This window comes from Sebastes fasciatus, unplaced genomic scaffold (assembly GCF_043250625.1).
Source record: "Sebastes fasciatus isolate fSebFas1 unplaced genomic scaffold, fSebFas1.pri Scaffold_32, whole genome shotgun sequence".
NCBI classification, from domain to species: Eukaryota; Metazoa; Chordata; class Actinopteri; order Perciformes; family Sebastidae; genus Sebastes; species Sebastes fasciatus.
The window spans coordinates 10,001-30,000 of record NW_027428189.1 but is presented as its reverse complement, the minus strand read 5'-3'; the positions used below and the strand labels follow the sequence as shown (position 1 = coordinate 30,000).

The window sequence follows — 20,000 nt, the reverse complement described above, 5'->3', positions numbered from 1 at the left end:
AAAACTATGAAGAAGCACTTATTGATCTGTGACTGTCGCTGTTGTCATGGATTATCATGTCTTTTCAAAATAAAAGCTCAACAGGTGTGCTGTTGGGTTGGTGACCTTCAGGTAAAACTCACCTGTGACAGTTTTATGTGTTTTTGTTTTCTTTAATACACGTCTTGTACTGTTATGGTTTCATTTCATAGTAAACTCAAGAACACGACAGTAGCTGCATCTCATTTCACGATTTTTAGCCTCCTCGTCTCCTCGCTCCTCGATCCTCGATCCTCCGGCTGTGAACCGGTAATCGATCTCAGCGCTCCATCTTGAAGGAAATCCGAATTTCTAAAATGCATGTCGAGGAGCGAGGATCGAGGATTGAGGATCGAGGAGGCTTGCCGGAGGAGCCATGAGCGAGGATACACCAGTGTTTCCTCCAGTGTCTCCTTCACGGAAGTTTTTTACCGACCGACACGCCCCCTTATTGGATATCAGTTACTGATCGGACTGATCTGATAACTTTACCTCTCAACATCACTGGAGATTTATAACTGTACGTGTGAACGGTGTTAACTGTAGGAGTGAACGGTGTTAACTGTAAGTTTGAACGGTGTTAACTGTAGGAGTGAACGGTGTTAACTGTAGGTGTGAACGATGTTAACTGTAGGAGTGAACGGTGTTAACTGTAGGAGTGAACGGTGTTAACTGTAGGAGTGAACGGTGTTAACTGTAGGAGTGAACGGTGTTAACTGTAGGAGTGAACGGTGTTAACTGTAGGAGTGAACGGTGTTAACTGTAGGTGTGAACGGTGTTAACTAGGTGTGAACGGTGTTAACTGTAGGAGTGAACGGTGTTAACTGAAGGAGTGAACGGTGTTAACTGTAGGAGTGAACGGTGTTGACTGTAGGAGTGGACGGTGTTAACTGTAGGAGTGAACGGTGTTAACTAGGTGTGAACGGTGTTAACTGTAGGAGTGAACGGTGTTAACTGAAGGAGTGAACGGTGTTAACTGTAGGAGTGAACGGTGTTAACTGTAGGAGTGAACGGTGTTAACTGAAGGAGTGAACGGTGTTAACTGTAGGAGTGAACGGTGTTGACTGTAGGAGTGGACGGTGTTAACTGTAGGAGTGAACGGTGTTAACTAGGTGTGAACGGTGTTAACTGTAGGAGTGAACGGTGTTAACTGAAGGAGTGAACGGTGTTAACTGTAAGTTTGAACGGTGTTAACTGTAGGAGTGAACGGCGTTAACTGTAAGTTTGAACGGTGTTAACTGTAGGAGTGAACGGTGTTAACTGTAAGTTTGAACGGTGTTAACTGTAAGTTTGAACGGTGTTAACTGTAGGAGTGAACGGTGTTAACTGTAGGAGTGAACGGTGTTAACTGTAGGAGTGAACGGTGTTAACTGTAGGAGTGAACGGTGTTAACTGTAGGAGTGAACGGTGTTAACTGTAGGAGTGAACGGTGTTAACTGTAGGTGTGAACGGTGTTAACTGTAGGAGTGAACGGCGTTAACTGTAAGTTTGAACGGTGTTAACTGTAGGAGTGAACGGTGTTAACTGTAGGAGTGAACGGTGTTAACTGTAGGAGTGAACGGTGTTAACTGTAGGAGTGAACGGTGTTAACTGAAGGAGTGAACGGTGTTAACTGTAGGAGTGAACGGTGTTAACTGTAGGAGTGAACGGCGTTAACTGTAAGTTTGAACGGTGTTAACTGTAGGAGTGAACGGTGTTAACTGTAGGAGTGAACGGTGTTAACTGTAAGTTTGAACGGTGTTAACTGTAAGAGTGAACGGTGTTAACTGTAGGAGTGAACGGTGTTAACTGTAGGAGTGAACGGTGTTAACTGTAGGAGTGAACGGTGTTAACTGTAGGAGTGGACGGTGTTAACTGTAGGAGTGGACGGTGTTAACTGTAGGAGTGGACGGTGTTAACTGTAGGAGTGAACGGTGTTAACTGTAGGAGTGGACGGTGTTAACTGTAGGAGTGGACGGTGTTAACTGTAGGAGTGAACGGTGTTAACTGAAGGAGTGAACGGTGTTAACTGTAGGAGTGGACGGTGTTAACTGTAGGAGTGAACGGTGTTAACTGAAGGAGTGAACGGTGTTAACTGTAGGAGTGGACGGTGTTAACTGTAGGAGTGGACGGTGTTAACTGTAGGAGTGAACGGTGTTAACTGAAGGAGTGAACGGTGTTAACTGTAGGAGTGAACGGTGTTAACTGTAGGAGTGAACGGTGTTAACTGTAGGAGTGAACGGTGTTAACTGTAGGAATGAACGGTGTTAACTGTAGGAGTGAACGGTGTTAACTGTAAGTTTGAACGGTGTTAACTGTAAGTTTGAACGGTGTTAACTGTAGGAGTGGACGGTGTTAACTGTAGGAGTGAACGGTGTTAACTGTAGGAGTGGACGGTGTTAACTGTAGGAGTGGACGGTGTTAACTGTAGGAGTGGACGGTGTTAACTGTAGGAGTGAACGGTGTTAACTGAAGGAGTGAACGGTGTTAACTGTAGGAGTGGACGGTGTTAACTGAAGGAGTGAACGGTGTTAACTGTAGGAGTGGACGGTGTTAACTGAAGGAGTGAACGGTGTTAACTGTAGGAGTGGACGGTGTTAACTGAAGGAGTGAACGGTGTTAACTGTAGGAGTGAACGGTGTTAACTGAAGGAGTGAACGGTGTTAACTGTAGGAGTGGACGGTGTTAACTGTAGGAGTGAACGGTGTTAACTGAAGGAGTGAACGGTGTTAACTGTAGGAGTGGACGGTGTTAACTGTAGGAGTGAACGGTGTTAACTGTAGGAGTGAACGGTGTTAACTGTAGGAGTGAACGGTGTTAACTGTAAGTTTGAACGGTGTTAACTGTAGGAGTGAAAGGTGTTAACTGTAAGTTTGAACGGTGTTAACTGTAGGAGTGAACGGTGTTAACTGTAGGAGTGGACGGTGTTAACTGTAGGAGTGAACGGTGTTAACTGTAGGAGTGAACGGTGTTAACTGTAAGTTTGAACGGTGTTAACTGTTGGAGTGAACGGTGTTGACTGTAGGAGTGAACGGTGTTAACTGTAGGAGTGAAAGGTGTTAACTGTAGGAGTGAACGGTGTTGACGGTAGGAGTGAACGGTGTTGACGGTAGGAGTGAACGGTGTTAACTGTAGGAGTGAACGGTGTTAACTGTAAGTTTGAACGGTGTTAACTGTAGGAGTGAACGGTGTTAACTGTAGGAGTGGACGGTGTTAACTGTAAGTTTGAACGGTGTTAACTGTAGGAGTGAACGGTGTTAACTGTAGGAGTGAACGGTGTTAACTGTAAGTTTGAACGGTGTTAACTGTTGGAGTGAACGGTGTTGACTGTAGGAGTGAACGGTGTTAACTGTAGGAGTGAAAGGTGTTAACTGTAGGAGTGAACGGTGTTGACGGTAGGAGTGAAAGGTGTTAACTGTAGGAGTGAACGGTGTTGACGGTAGGAGTGAACGGTGTTAACTGTAGGAGTGAACGGTGTTAACTGTAGGAGTGAAAGGTGTTAACTGTAGGAGTGAACGGTGTTGACGGTAGGAGTGAACGGTGTTAACTGTAGGAGTGAACGGTGTTAACTGTAGGAGTGAACGGTGTTAACTGTAAGTTTGAACGGTGTTAACTGTAGGAGTGAACGGTGTTAACTGTAGGAGTGAACGGTGTTAACTGTAGGAGTGAACGGTGTTAACTGTAAGTTTGAACGGTGTTAACTGTTGGAGTGAACGGTGTTGACTGTAGGAGTGAACGGTGTTAACTGTAGGAGTGAACGATGTTAACTGTAGGAGTGAAAGGTGTTAACTGTAGGAGTGAACGGTGTTGACGGTAGGAGTGAAAGGTGTTAACTGTAGGAGTGAACGGTGTTGACGGTAGGAGTGAACGGTGTTAACTGTAGGAGTGAACGGTGTTAACTGTAGGAGTGAAAGGTGTTAACTGTAGGAGTGAACGGTGTTGACGGTAGGAGTGAACGGTGTTAACTGTAGGAGTGAACGGTGTTAACTGTAGGAGTGAAAGGTGTTAACTGTAGGAGTGAACGGTGTTAACTGTAGGAGTGAACGGTGTTAACTGTAGGAGTGAACGGTGTTAACTGTAAGTTTGAACGGTGTTAACTGAAGGAGTGAACGGTGTTAACTGTAAGTTTGAACGGTGTTAACTGTAGGAGTGAACGGTGTTAACTGTAAGTTTGAACGGTGTTAACTGAAGGAGTGAACGGTGTTAACTGTAGGAGTGAACGGTGTTAACGGTAGGAGTGAACGGTGTTAACTGTAGGAGTGGACGGTGTTAACTGTAGGAGTGAACGGTGTTAACTGTAGGAGTGAACGGTGTTAACTGTAAGTTTGAACGGTGTTAACTGTTGGAGTGAACGGTGTTGACTGTAGGAGTGAAAGGTGTTAACTGTAGGAGTGGACGGTGTTAACTGTAGGAGTGAACGGTGTTAACTGTAGGAGTGAACGGTGTTAACTGTAAGTTTGAACGGTGTTAACTGTAGGAGTGAACGGTGTTAACTGTAGGAGTGAAAGGTGTTAACTGTAGGAGTGGACGGTGTTAACTGTAGGAGTGAACGGTGTTAACTGTAGGAGTGAACGGTGTTAACTGTAAGTTTGAACGGTGTTAACTGTAGGAGTGAACGGTGTTGACTGTAGGAGTGAACGGTGTTAACTGTAGGAGTGAAAGGTGTTAACTGTAGGAGTGAACGGTGTTAACTGTAGGAGTGAAAGGTGTTAACTGTAGGAGTGAAAGGTGTTAACTGTAGGAGTGAACGGTGTTGACGGTAGGAGTGAACGGTGTTGACGGTAGGAGTGAACGGTGTTAACTGTAGGAGTGAACGGTGTTAACTGTAGGAGTGAAAGGTGTTAACTGTAGGAGTGAAAGGTGTTAACTGTAGGAGTGAACGGTGTTGACGGTAGGAGTGAACGGTGTTAACTGTAGGAGTGAACGGTGTTGACGGTAGGAGTGAACGGTGTTAACTGTAGGAGTGAACGGTGTTGACGGTAGGAGTGAACGGTGTTAACTGTAGGTGTGAACAACAGACGGACCATGTTGATGGTGAAGTGTTCCAGCAGCAGAAGGACCTGCAGTATCTCTGCTTCACACACCGCGGCTGAAGTCCGACTGAAGGAGTCCGTCACTGAGAGGGGTTTATAAGAGCTGACAACAAACAGACCTCAAACAACTTTCTTCATTTATTAGAAAGAGTTTTCTTTTGATGATCTGTTATTTGTTAACTTTTATTAAGGATCCAGTTAAAGTCAGAGAGAGAAGGAGAGTCTGTCTTTTATATCTTTTACATCATTTATCCTCATTTCCATTCAGTCACATGAGGCTGATCATTCCTGAATGTCGGGTTTGATATGAGTTACATCATTTACATTTTCACTGAAACATTCAGCCTGATACAGAACTACTACTATCAGATTATCAATAACTACAAACACTAATAATGATTAATAATATAAAGGTATTGATCCAGTAGAGATGGTTCCTGGTCCTCTAAGCAGGACTCAGTCCACAGTAGAGATGGTTCCTGGTCCTCTAAGCAGGACTCAGTCCACAGTATAAGTACAGACCAGCTGTTATTCATGTGCAGGTGTTTGTTTAACAGGTAACAGACTACAGAGAGGAAACACTGCTGCTCTGCCACTGAGAACAACTGAGGAGTCAAGGAGAGGAGTCGAGGAGAGGAGTCGAGGAGAGGAGTCGAGCCATATAAAATAGGAAATGGGAAAGGCCCCGTGTATCAGAAAGTTTTCTGGTGGTTTATTGTAGTAAAAATATTTCACTGCAGCAGAAATATACAAACGTAGTATTCAAACTGAAACCAAAAGTATCCAAAAGCACAATATTTATCTCTGACATGAACTGTGTACTTGAGTACATGAACTGTGTACTTGAGTACATGGACTGTGTACTTGAGTACATGAACTGTGTACTTGAGTACATGGACTGTGTACTTGAGTACATGAACTGTGTACTTGAGTACATGGACTGTGTACTTGAGTACATGAACTGTGTACTTGAGTACATGAACTGTGTACTTGAGTACATATAATGTGTACTTGAGTACATGAACTGTGTACTTGAGTACATGTAATGTGTACTTGAGTACATGAACTGTGTACTTGAGTACATGTAATGTGTACTTGAGTACATGGACTGTGTACTTGAGTACTTGAGTACATGAACTGTGTACTTGAGTACATGAACTGTGTACTTGAGTACATGAACTGTGTACTTGAGTACTTGAGTACATGAACTGTGTACTTGAGTACATGAACTGTGTACTTGAGTACATGGACTGTGTACTTGAGTACTTGAGTACATGAACTGTGTACTTGAGTACATGAACTGTGTACTTGAGTACATGAACTGTGTACTTGAGTACTTGAATACATGAACTGTGTACTTGAGTACTTGAATACATGAACTGTGTACTTGAGTACATGAACTGTGTACTTGAGTACTTGAATACATGAACTGTGTACTTGAGTACTTGAATACATGAACTGTGTACTTGGTTTGACTGGTTCAGCAATCAAAACGCGAATCAGCAGCATTAAGGTGTCCCTCGTCCCCTCCCGTCCACTGATCCCGCACATGCGCACTGAGCGTTAGCCGTTAGCCTCGGAGCCGCAGCAGCACGAGGACTCAGAGCAGTAAGGACTGAGTGAAGCATTCAGAGTCACGAGAGGAGAGTCTGCCGGAGCAGGATGAACCAGCTGGAGCGGTAAGACTCGATAAGAACCGATACATACCCGGTAATGACCCGGAACACCGCTAACAGCTAACAGCTAACAGGCTAACAGCTAACATGCTAACAGCTAACATGCTAACAGGCTAACAGCTAACATGCTAACAGCCAACAGGCTAACAGCCAACATGCTAACAGCTAACATGCTAACAGGCTAACAGCTAACATGCTAACAGCTAACAGGCTAACATACTAACAGCTAACATACTAACAGCTAACATGCTAACAGCTAACATACTAACAGCTAACAGGCTAACAGCTAACAGGCTAACATACTAACAGCTAACATGCTAACAGGCTAACAGCTTACATGCTAACAGCTAACAGCCTACATGCTAACAGGCTAACAGCTAACAGGCTAACAGCTTACATGCTAACATACTAACAGCTAACAGGCTAACAGCTTACATGCTAACATGCTAACAGCTAACAGGCTAACAGCTTACATGCTAACATACTAACATACTAACAGCTAACAGGCTAACAGCTTACATGCTAACAGCTTACATGCTAACAGGCTAACAGCTAACATGCTAACAGCTTACATGCTAACAGCTTACATGCTAACAGGCTAACAGCTTACATGCTAACAGCTAACAGGCTAACTTCACCGCTCCGTCACATCCACTAATATAGAAATGACATAGATTATTATTATTATTTATATTTAAGGAGTGGTTAACATGTAGTGAGTTATTGTAAAGGTGGTTCACACCGTCTGGAGACACCTGGTCTCTTCCAGTGATGTCCTCCTCACCTGGAGACACCTGGTCTCTTCCAGTGATGTCCTCCTCACCTGGAGACACCTGGTCTCTTCCAGTAATGTCCTCCTCACCTGGAGACACCTGATCTCCTCCAGTGATGTCCTCCTCACCTGGAGACACCTGGTCTCTTCCAGTAATGTCCTCCTCACCTGGAGACACCTGATCTCCTCCAGTGATGTCCTCCTCACCTGGAGACACCTGGTCTCCTCCTGTGATGTCCTCCTCACCTGGAGACACCTGGTCTCCTCCAGTGATGTCCTCCTCACCTGGAGACACCTGGTCTCCTCCTGTGATGTCCTCCTCACCTGGAGACACCTGGTCTCCTCCAGTGATGTCCTCCTCACCTGGAGACACCTGGTCTCTTCCAGTAATGTCCTCCTCACCTGGAGACACCTGATCTCCTCCAGTGATGTCCTCCTCACCTGGAGACACCTGGAGACACCTGGTCTCCTCCAGTAATGTCCTCCTCACCTGGAGACACCTGGTCTCCTCCAGTGATGTCCTCCTCACCTGGAGACACCTGGTCTCCTCCAGTGATGTCCTCCTCACCTGGAGACACCTGGAGACACCTGGTCTCTTCCAGTAATGTCCTCCTCACCTGGAGACACCTGGTCTCCTCCTGTGATGTCCTCCTCACCTGGAGACACCTGGTCTCCTCACCTGGAGACACCTTGTCTCCTCCTGTGATGTCCTCCTCAACTGGAGACACCTGGTCTCCTCCTGTGATGTCCTCCTCACCTGGAGACACCTGGTCTCCTCCTGTGATGTCCTCCTCACCTGGAGACACCTGGTCTCCTCCTGTGATGTCCTCCTCACCTGGAGACACCTGGTCTCCTCCAGTGATGTCCTCCTCACCTGGAGACACCTGGAGACACCTGGTCTCCTCCAGTAATGTCCTCCTCACCTGGAGACACCTGGTCTCCTCCAGTGATGTCCTCCTCACCTGGAGACACCTGGAGACACCTGGTCTCTTCCAGTAATGTCCTCCTCACCTGGAGACACCTGGTCTCCTCCTGTGATGTCCTCCTCACCTGGAGACACCTGGTCTCCTCACCTGGAGACACCTGGTCTCCTCCTGTGATGTCCTCCTCACCTGGAGACACCTGGTCTCCTCCTGTGATGTCCTCCTCACCTGGAGACACCTGGTCTCCTCCTGTGATGTCCTCCTCACCTGGAGACACCTGGTCTCCTCCAGTGATGTCCTCCTCACCTGGAGACACCTGGAGACACCTGGTCTCTTCCAGTAATGTCCTCCTCACCTGGAGACACCTGGTCTCCTCCTGTGATGTCCTCCTCACCTGGAGACACCTGGTCTCCTCACCTGGAGACACCTGGTCTCCTCCTGTGATGTCCTCCTCACCTGGAGACACCTGGTCTCCTCCTGTGATGTCCTCCTCACCTGGAGACACCTGGTCTCCTCCTGTGATGTCCTCCTCACCTGGAGACACCTGGTCTCCTCCTGTGATGTCCTCCTCACCTGGAGACACCTGGTCTCCTCCAGTGATGTCCTCCTCACCTGGAGACACCTGGAGACACCTGGTCTCCTCCAGTAATGTCCTCCTCACCTGGAGACACCTGGTCTCCTCCAGTGATGTCCTCCTCACCTGGAGACACCTGGAGACACCTGGTCTCTTCCAGTAATGTCCTCCTCACCTGGAGACACCTGGTCTCCTCCTGTGATGTCCTCCTCACCTGGAGACACCTGGTCTCCTCACCTGGAGACACCTGGTCTCCTCCTGTGATGTCCTCCTCACCTGGAGACACCTGGTCTCCTCCTGTGATGTCCTCCTCACCTGGAGACACCTGGTCTCCTCCTGTGATGTCCTCCTCACCTGGAGACACCTGGTCTCCTCCAGTGATGTCCTCCTCACCTGGAGACACCTGGAGACACCTGGTCTCCTCCAGTAATGTCCTCCTCACCTGGAGACACCTGGTCTCCTCCAGTGATGTCCTCCTCACCTGGAGACACCTGGTCTCCTCCAGTGATGTCCTCCTCACCTGGAGACACCTGGAGACACCTGGTCTCTTCCAGTAATGTCCTCCTCACCTGGAGACACCTGGTCTCCTCCTGTGATGTCCTCCTCACCTGGAGACACCTGGTCTCCTCACCTGGAGACACCTTGTCTCCTCCTGTGATGTCCTCCTCAACTGGAGACACCTGGTCTCCTCCTGTGATGTCCTCCTCACCTGGAGACACCTGGTCTCCTCCTGTGATGTCCTCCTCACCTGGAGACACCTGGTCTCCTCCTGTGATGTCCTCCTCACCTGGAGACACCTGGTCTCCTCCAGTGATGTCCTCCTCACCTGGAGACACCTGGAGACACCTGGTCTCCTCCAGTAATGTCCTCCTCACCTGGAGACACCTGGTCTCCTCCAGTGATGTCCTCCTCACCTGGAGACACCTGGAGACACCTGGTCTCTTCCAGTAATGTCCTCCTCACCTGGAGACACCTGGTCTCCTCCTGTGATGTCCTCCTCACCTGGAGACACCTGGTCTCCTCACCTGGAGACACCTGGTCTCCTCCTGTGATGTCCTCCTCACCTGGAGACACCTGGTCTCCTCCTGTGATGTCCTCCTCACCTGGAGACACCTGGTCTCCTCCTGTGATGTCCTCCTCACCTGGAGACACCTGGTCTCCTCCAGTGATGTCCTCCTCACCTGGAGACACCTGGTCTCTTCCAGTAATGTCCTCCTCACCTGGAGACACCTGGTCTCCTCCTGTGATGTCCTCCTCACCTGGAGACACCTGGTCTCCTCACCTGGAGACACCTGGTCTCCTCCTGTGATGTCCTCCTCACCTGGAGACACCTGGTCTCCTCCTGTGATGTCCTCCTCACCTGGAGACACCTGGTCTCCTCCTGTGATGTCCTCCTCACCTGGAGACAGGTGTTATTTATGACTCAATGACGGGATAATTAGTAGAAATAATATAATAGAAATATAAACATGTATCAAATGTCTGATGTGGAACAAACACATTTTCTAAATGATAAACTGCAGGAAGTTCAAGTATTATATCTGTATTCATTAAACGTTAGTTCTCTTAACGGGACAGGTAGACAGGTAGACAGATGGACAGGTAGACAGTGAACATTAGACAGGTGGGAAAAACATCCTGAAGCATTCTGGGATGTTTTACAGTGTACAGTGAGGCTGAGGCAGGCCTGTTGCTATGACAACGTTACCTGTTTTATTGTGTGTTTGCCTCTTAGAGAAGACTCCATCAGGTACCTGGACCGCGGCTGGCTGTCTACCCGTCCACCCGTCCACCTGTCCACCTGTCCACCCGTCAACCTGTCCACCTGTCCACCATTGAATGTGATCAGCTGATGACGTTAGAATGTTAGCTGCTAGCCTGAGATGATAACGGAGACACTTCCTGTTTGTGTTTCAGTCCAACAGACGAGGAGGACCAGGAAGAGACAGAGTGTCACCATGACAACAGTGACGGGACCAACAATAACAACAACAACAACAGACGCAAGGTGAGACCAGAGGCCTGTACCTAAGGTAACTTCAGGGTTAACCCTTCAGGGTTTTCCATCCTACGAAGGAGGATTACTTCTTACCGAGGTAGATCACCATGGTAACTGATGCTGGGTAGATCACCATGGTAACTGATGCTGGGTAGATCACCATGGTAACTGATGCTGGGTAGATCACCATGGTAACTGATGCTGGGTAGATCACCATAGTAACTGATGCTGGGTAGATCACCATGGTAACTGATACTGAACAGCTCACCTGCTCCGGAGCAGGTTTTGTTCCAGATAAGAGATCAACTCATATTAAAGCATCTCCTACTGACCAATCGGAGCTCGGTGAGCAGATCGTATGATAATATTACACACATATGAAGAAGTTACCGTCATAATCCAGACTAAAAACAACTCGGTTTAAACTGACAGATGCAGGAAGGACAGCTGGATTTATGCTGCGGGTGTTCACCTCTTTGAATAAAGTTTTTATATTTATTCTTTTTACTTGCTCTTGAGTCCGTTTCACACCGTCAGAGAGGAGGAGCAGCTGAAAGAAGATTGGAATAGTCATAGACACCTTATCTTTATGATAGGGTAAAAAGATGAGTCATCCATTACACTCCTGAAAGTTATTTATATCTAGATGAATATATCCGACTTTTGAGTGTTCAGTTAAATGAATAAGTCTGTTGATTTACGGATTCACACATCTGGAGTTGTTTCTTTCACCAGCTGTTCTTCCTGCATCTGGCAGCTTCAACTGTTACTGTTAGTCTGATTAAGAGTTTACCTTCTTCATATCTGTCTGATATAGTTCACTCTTCCTTTGATACATGTGCCACTCTGCCTGTCTGTGATTGGTCAGTAGACTAGTCCATGTCTGTGATTGGTCAGTAGACTAGTCCTTGTCTGTGATTGGTCAGTAGACTAGTCCATGTCTGTGATTGGTCAGTAGACTAGTCCTTGTCTGTGATTGGTCAGTAGACTAGTCCATGTCTGTGATTGGTCAGTAGACTAGTCCTTGTCTGTGATTGGTCAGTGGACTAGTCCATGTCTGTGATTGGTCAGTAGACTAGTCCATGTCTGTGATTGGTCAGTAGACTAGTCCATGTCTGTGATTGGTCAGTAGACTAGTCCATGTCTGTGATTGGTCAGTAGACTAGTCCATGTCTGTGATTGGTCAGTAGACTAGTCCATGTCTGTGATTGGTCAGTAGACTAGTCCTTGTCTGTGATTGGTCAGTAGACTAGTCCATGTCTGTGATTGGTCAGTAGACTAGTCCATGTCTGTGATTGGTCAGTAGACTAGTCCTTGTCTGTGATTGGTCAGTGGACTAGTCCATGTCTGTGATTGGTCAGATGCTGCTAACTCCTCCCCGTTTATGTGAAACTCTGGGTTGGTTCACTGAGTTGATCAGCAGCTTCATAGGACCGCTTAGTGAGATCTCGTTTGTTAGAGTTAGTGAAGCCAGATAACCAGAAGATACCCTGGAGATGATGAACTGGCTTCGTACTACAGACCTCAGGTGTAGGTGAACATCAACCTGTCTGTCTCTCTCTACCTGTCTCCCTCTACCTGTCTCTCTCTACCTGTCTGTGTCTAGACGGTGTGTCCAGGTGTAGGTGAACTTTAACCTGTCTGTCTCTCTCTACCTGTCTGTGTCTAGACGGTGTGTCCAGGTGTAGGTGAACATCCCCTCCAGTATAACTACACCTTCTGGTACAGCAGAAGAACTCCGAGTCGTCCTGCGAGTTCTCAGAGTTACGAACAAAATATCCGACAGATCGGCAGCGTGGCCTCGGTACACGCACGTGGGCACACACACACACACACACACACACACACACACAGGTGTGTTCAGTTACAGGTGACATCATACCTTTAGTGATTGGATGGTCGTCTCATTTAATTATGAAATATTAAATGTTTCTTTAGTTAACTGATCAATTACTTCATCAATAGATCAATACACCAGGTGTGTGTGTGTGTGTGTTCAGGTGGAGCAGTTCTGGAGGTTCTACAGCCACCTGGTCCGACCAGGTGATCTGAGTGGACACAGCGACTTCCACCTGTTCAAGGAGGGAATCAAACCCATGTGGGAGGTAACACTACTCTTTATGTACTCTAATAATACTGCACTACTACTGTACTTCTACACTGTACTAATACTCTAGTACTACTGTTAATCAATCTAGTAATACTGCAGTACTAATGTAAATAAACTGTTCTAATACTGCAGTAATACTATACACTTATTAGTTATTATATTGTAGTTAATATAGTACAGTTATACTTTTAATATATTGCAGTTATATTGTTAAACTTCCTGTTTGTAACTTCTTCCACGTATAAGTCATTGCTGGTCGGTGTCTCATGGTCTCTCGTGTGTCTCCTGGTCTCGTGTGTCTCATGGTCTCTCGTGTGTCTCATGGTCTCTCGTGTGTCTCATGGTCTCTCGTGTGTCTCATGGTCTCTCGTGTGTCTCCTGGTCTCGTGTGTCTCATGGTCTCTCGTGTGTCTCATGGTCTCTCGTGTGTCTCATGGTCTCTCGTGTGTCTCATGGTCTCTCGTGTGTCTCCTGGTCTCTCGTGTGTCTCATGGTCTCTCGTGTGTCTCATGGTCTCTCGTGTGTCTCATGGTCTCTCGTGTGTCTCATGGTCTCTCGTGTGTCTCATGGTCTCTCGTGTGTCTCATGGTCTCGTGTGTCTCATGGTCTCTCGTGTGTCTCATGGTCTCTCGTGTGTCTCATGGTCTCTCGTGTGTCTCCTGGTCTCTCGTGTGTCTCATGGTCTCTCGTGTGTCTCATGGTCTCTCGTGTGTCTCATGGTCTCTCGTGTGTCTCATGGTCTCTCGTGTGTCTCATGGTCTCTCGTGTGTCTCATGGTCTCTCGTGTGTCTCATGGTCTCTCGTGTGTCTCATGGTCTCTCGTGTGTCTCATGGTCTCTCGTGTGTCTCATGGTCTCTCGTGTGTCTCATGGTCTCTCGTGTGTCTCATGGTCTCTCGTGTGTCTCCTGGTCTCTCGTGTGTCTCATGGTCTCTCGTGTGTCTCATGGTCTCTCGTGTGTCTCATGGTCTCTCGTGTGTCTCCTGGTCTCTCGTGTGTCTCCTGGTCTCTCGTGTGTCTCATGGTCTCTCGTGTGTCTCATGGTCTCTCGTGTGTCTCATGGTCTCTCGTGTGTCTCATGGTCTCTCGTGTGTCTCATGGTCTCTCGTGTGTCTCATGGTCTCTCGTGTGTCTCCTGGTCTCTCGTGTGTCTCCTGGTCTCTCGTGTGTCTCATGGTCTCTCGTGTGTCTCATGGTCTCTCGTGTGTCTCATGGTCTCTCGTGTGTCTCATGGTCTCTCGTGTGTCTCATGGTCTCTCGTGTGTCTCATGGTCTCTCGTGTGTCTCATGGTCTCTCGTGTGTCTCATGGTCTCTCGTGTGTCTCCTGGTCTCTCGTGTGTCTCATGGTCTCTCGTGTGTCTCATGGTCTCTCGTGTGTCTCCTGGTCTCTCGTGTGTCTCATGGTCTCTCGTGTGTCTCCTGGTCTCTCGTGTGTCTCATGGTCTCTCGTGTGTCTCATGGTCTCGTGTGTCTCATGGTCTCTCGTGTGTCTCATGGTCTCTCGTGTGTCTCATGGTCTCTCGTGTGTCTCATGGTCTCTCGTGTGTCTCATGGTCTCGTGTGTCTCATGGTCTCTCGTGTGTCTCCTGGTCTCTCGTGTGTCTCATGGTCTCTCGTGTGTCTCCTGGTCTCTCGTGTGTCTCATGGTCTCTCGTGTGTCTCATGGTCTCTCGTGTGTCTCATGGTCTCTCGTGTGTCTCATGGTCTCTCGTGTGTCTCATGGTCTCTCGTGTGTCTCATGGTCTCGTGTGTCTCATGGTCTCTCGTGTGTCTCATGGTCTCGTGTGTCTCATGGTCTCTCGTGTGTCTCATGGTCTCTCGTGTGTCTCATGGTCTCGTGTGTCTCATGGTCTCTCGTGTGTCTCATGGTCTCTCGTGTGTCTCATGGTCTCTCGTGTGTCTCGTGGTCTCTCGTGTGTCTCCTGGTCTCTCGTGTGTCTCATGGTCTCTCGTGTGTCTCATGGTCTCTCGTGTGTCTCATGGTCTCTCGTGTGTCTCATGGTCTCGTGTGTCTCATGGTCTCTCGTGTGTCTCATGGTCTCGTGTGTCTCATGGTCTCTCGTGTGTCTCGTGGTCTCTCGTGTGTCTCATGGTCTCGTGTGTCTCATGGTCTCTCGTGTGTCTCATGGTCTCTCGTGTGTCTCCTGGTCTCTCGTGTGTCTCATGGTCTCTCGTGTGTCTCATGGTCTCTCGTGTGTCTCATGGTCTCTCGTGTGTCTCATGGTCTCTCGTGTGTCTCATGGTCTCTCGTGTGTCTCCGCTGTTCAGACTCAGACTCCAACACAAACTCCAGTGAAGCACCAAAACCTCTTGGTTGTATCTAGTGAAGCTGTTAAACAGTGTTGGCCGCGGTCGGAGGACGCGGAGGAGACCGTAGCTTTGGTCTCCAGGACCGGAGTCTCTGCTCCTCTGCTCCTCTGCTCCTCTGCCTGCCTTCACTCACACACCGCGCTCCTTCTCTCTCTCTCTCTCTCCACCTCTCACGTGCATGCTGCTCACTGCACACTGCAGAAGAGTTAGTTTAGCTCTGAGAATATCTAGTGAATGTTCAGTGGACGTTTGTGCAGAAATAACTGCTGCAGCTCCTCCAGACCAACAGAGGTTTCCCGTGTCTTGTGAAGTGACGGGGCTCCGCAGAGAGAAACGTTATCGTCTCCCCCGTTCCCTCCGGCCGCGGTCGGGAGGCCGAGGCGGGAAAAGCCAACACTAGGATCAGCATTGATTCATGGAGAGACCTTGGTCTGGTCAGCTAACATTACTGCCAAGCAGCTGAAATATAGAGTGATATGGTGCTTTTAGCTGACGTGTGTCTCCTCACTGTGTTGAGCGATGCTCCTTCATGTCTATGTAGAGCGAGCACAAGCGCCAGCAACAGGACGCTGACTTTAGTTGACTTAACGGACACAGGTGAAGCTGTTAACAACACATTTATGATTCTTACAAACAGTCCCTTTAATATATCGTAGTTATATTGTTAATATATTGTAGTTATACCGTTAATGTATTGTAGTTATACTGTTAATATATTGTAGTTATATTGTTAATATATTGTAGTTATACCGTTAATATATTGTAGTTATACCGTTAATGTATTGTAGTTATACTGTTAATATATTGTAGTTATATTGTTAATATATTGTAGTTATACCGTTAATGTATTGTAGTTATACTGTTAATATATTGTAGTTATATTGTTAATATATTGTAGTTATACTGTTAATATATTGTAGTTATGCTGTTAATATATTGTAGTTATGCTGTTAATATATTGTAGTTATGCTGTTAATATATTGTAGTTATACCGTTAATGTATTGTAGTTATACTGTTAATATATTGTAGTTATATTGTTAATATATTGTAGTTATACCGTTAATGTATTGTAGTTATACCGTTAATGTATTGTAGTTATACTGTTAATATATTGTAGTTATATTGTTAATATATTGTAGTTATACTGTTAATATATTGTAGTTATGCTGTTAATATATTGTAGTTATGCTGTTAATATATTGTAGTTATACCGTTAATATATTGTAGTTATGCTGTTAATATATTGTAGTTATGCTGTTAATATATTGTAGTTATGCTGTTAATATATTGTAGTTATACCGTTAATATATTGTAGTTATGCTGTTAATATATTGTAGTTATGCTGTTAATATATTGTAGTTATACCGTTAATGTATTGTAGTTATCCTGTTAATATATTTTAGTTATGCCGTTAATATATTGTTGTCATACCGTTAATGTATTGTAGTTATATTGTAGTTATACCGTTAATGTATTGTAGTTATATTGTAGTTATACCGTTAATGTATTGTAGTTATATTGTAGTTATACCGTTAATGTATTGTAGTTATATTGTAGTTATACCGTTAATGTATTGTAGTTGTGCTGTTAATATATTGTAGTTATGCTGTTAATGTATTGTAGTTATGCTGTTAATGTATTGTAGTTATATTGTTAATATATTGTAGTTGTACTGTTAATATATTGTAGTTATACCGTTAATGTATTGTAGTTGTACTGTTAATATATTGTAGTTATGCTGTTAATATATTGTAGTTGTGCTGTTAATATATTGTAGTTATGCTGTTAATATATTGTAGTTATACTGTTAATATATTGTAGTTATATTGTAGTTGTACTGTTAATATATTGTAGTTATGCTGTTAATATATTGTAGTTATGCTGTTAATATATTGTAGTTATACCGTTAATGTATTGTAGTTATCCTGTTAATATATTTTAGTTATGCCGTTAATATATTGTTGTCATACCGTTAATGTATTGTAGTTATATTGTAGTTATACCGTTAATGTATTGTAGTTATATTGTAGTTATACCGTTAATGTATTGTAGTTGTGCTGTTAATATATTGTAGTTATGCTGTTAATGTATTGTAGTTATGCTGTTAATATATTGTAGTTGTACTGTTAATATATTGTAGTTATACCGTTAATGTATTGTAGTTATATTGTAGTTATACCGTTAATGTATTGTAGTTATATTGTAGTTATACCGTTAATGTATTGTAGTTGTGCTGTTAATATATTGTAGTTATACCGTTAATGTATTGTAGTTGTACTGTTAATATATTGTAGTTATGCTGTTAATATATTGTAGTTGTGCTGTTAATATATTGTAGTTATGCTGTTAATGTATTGTAGTTATGCTGTTAATATATTGTAGTTATACTGTTAATATATTGTAGTTATATTGTAGTTGTACTGTTAATATATTGTAGTTATGCTGTTAATATATTGTAGTTATACCGTTAATGTATTGTAGTTATCCTGTTAATATATTTTAGTTATGCCGTTAATGTATTGTAGTTATACTGTTAATATATTGTAGTTATACCGTTAATGTATTGTAGTTATGCCGTTAATGTATTGTAGTTATCTTGTTAATATATTGTAGTTATACTGTTAATATATTGTAGTTATACTGTTAATATATTGTAGTTATACTGTTAATATATTGTAGTTATGCCGTTAATGTATTGTAGTTATACTGTTAATATATTGTAGTTATACTGTTAATGTATTGTAGTTATGCCGTTAATATATTGTAGTTATACCGTTAATGTATTGTAGTTATCCTGTTAATATATTTTAGTTATGCCGTTAATGTATTGTAGTTATACTGTTAATATATTTTAGTTATGCCGTTAATGTATTGTAGTTATACTGTTAATATATTGTAGTTATACCGTTAATATATTGTAGTTATGCCGTTAATGTATTGTAGTTATACTGTTAATATATTGTAGTTATACTGTTAATGTATTGTAGTTATACTGTTAATGTATTGTAGTTATACTGTTAATATATTGTAGTTATACTGTTAATATATTGTAGTTATATTGTTAATATATTGTAGTTATACCGTTAATGTATTGTAGTTATACCGTTAATGTATTGTAGTTATACTGTTAATATATTGTAGTTATATTGTTAATATATTGTAGTTATACTGTTAATATATTGTAGTTATACTGTTAATATATTGTAGTTATGCTGTTAATATATTGTAGTTATGCTGTTAATATATTGTAGTTATGCTGTTAATATATTGTAGTTATACCGTTAATGTATTGTAGTTATACTGTTAATATATTGTAGTTATATTGTTAATATATTGTAGTTATACCGTTAATGTATTGTAGTTATACCGTTAATGTATTGTAGTTATACTGTTAATATATTGTAGTTATATTGTTAATATATTGTAGTTATACTGTTAATATATTGTAGTTATGCTGTTAATATATTGTAGTTATGCTGTTAATATATTGTAGTTATATTGTAGTTATACCGTTAATATATTGTAGTTATGCTGTTAATATATTGTAGTTATGCTGTTAATATATTGTAGTTATGCTGTTAATATATTGTAGTTATATTGTAGTTATACCGTTAATATATTGTAGTTATGCTGTTAATATATTGTAGTTATGCTGTTAATATATTGTAGTTATACCGTTAATGTATTGTAGTTATCCTGTTAATATATTTTAGTTATGCCGTTAATATATTGTTGTCATACCGTTAATGTATTGTAGTTATATTGTAGTTATACCGTTAATGTATTGTAGTTATATTGTAGTTATACCGTTAATGTATTGTAGTTATATTGTAGTTATACCGTTAATGTATTGTAGTTATATTGTAGTTATACCGTTAATGTATTGTAGTTGTGCTGTTAATATATTGTAGTTATGCTGTTAATGTATTGTAGTTATGCTGTTAATGTATTGTAGTTATATTGTTAATATATTGTAGTTGTACTGTTAATATATTGTAGTTATACCGTTAATGTATTGTAGTTGTACTGTTAATATATTGTAGTTATGCTGTTAATATATTGTAGTTGTGCTGTTAATATATTGTAGTTATGCTGTTAATATATTGTAGTTATACTGTTAATATATTGTAGTTATATTGTAGTTGTACTGTTAATATATTGTAGTTATGCTGTTAATATATTGTAGTTATGCTGTTAATATATTGTAGTTATACCGTTAATGTATTGTAGTTATCCTGTTAATATATTTTAGTTATGCCGTTAATATATTGTTGTCATACCGTTAATGTATTGTAGTTATATTGTAGTTATACCGTTAATGTATTGTAGTTATATTGTAGTTATACCGTTAATGTATTGTAGTTGTGCTGTTAATATATTGTAGTTATGCTGTTAATGTATTGTAGTTATGCTGTTAATATATTGTAGTTGTACTGTTAATATATTGTAGTTATACCGTTAATGTATTGTAGTTATATTGTAGTTATACCGTTAATGTATTGTAGTTATATTGTAGTTATACTGTTAATATATTGTAGTTATACTGTTAATATATTGTAGTTATGCCGTTAATGTATTGTAGTTATACTGTTAATATATTGTAGT

The 20,000-nt window shown here is 42.9% G+C and overlaps 2 protein-coding genes across 10 annotated transcripts in view; both read left to right on the top strand.

Annotated features, from left to right (window-relative positions):
* LOC141763719 (phosphatidylinositol 4,5-bisphosphate 3-kinase catalytic subunit alpha isoform-like) overlaps nucleotides 1-121 on the top strand; it is a 35,341-nt gene extending 35,220 nt beyond the window's left edge. For all 8 annotated transcript variants that reach the window (XM_074628393.1, XM_074628392.1, XM_074628394.1 and 5 more), the window contains one exon: nucleotides 1-121. This exon is cut by the window's left edge and continues 1,622 nt beyond it. The gene's annotated coding sequence lies outside the window, so the exon portion shown is untranslated.
* Nucleotides 122-6,533: 6,412 nt separating this feature from the next.
* eif4e2rs1 (eukaryotic translation initiation factor 4E family member 2 related sequence 1) overlaps nucleotides 6,534-20,000 on the top strand; it is an 18,345-nt gene continuing 4,878 nt past the window's right edge. Inside the window, exons 1-4 of one of the 2 annotated variants that reach the window (XM_074628390.1) lie at nucleotides 6,535-6,709; nucleotides 10,893-10,983; nucleotides 12,644-12,778; nucleotides 12,975-13,079. In XM_074628390.1, the coding sequence (XP_074484491.1) occupies nucleotides 6,693-6,709; nucleotides 10,893-10,983; nucleotides 12,644-12,778; nucleotides 12,975-13,079 (348 nt within the window). In that variant the 5' untranslated portion in view covers nucleotides 6,535-6,692. Of the gene's footprint in view, nucleotides 6,710-10,892; nucleotides 10,984-12,643; nucleotides 12,779-12,974; nucleotides 13,080-20,000 lie in introns of both variants that reach the window. The other variant, XM_074628391.1, reaches the window with a different exon arrangement.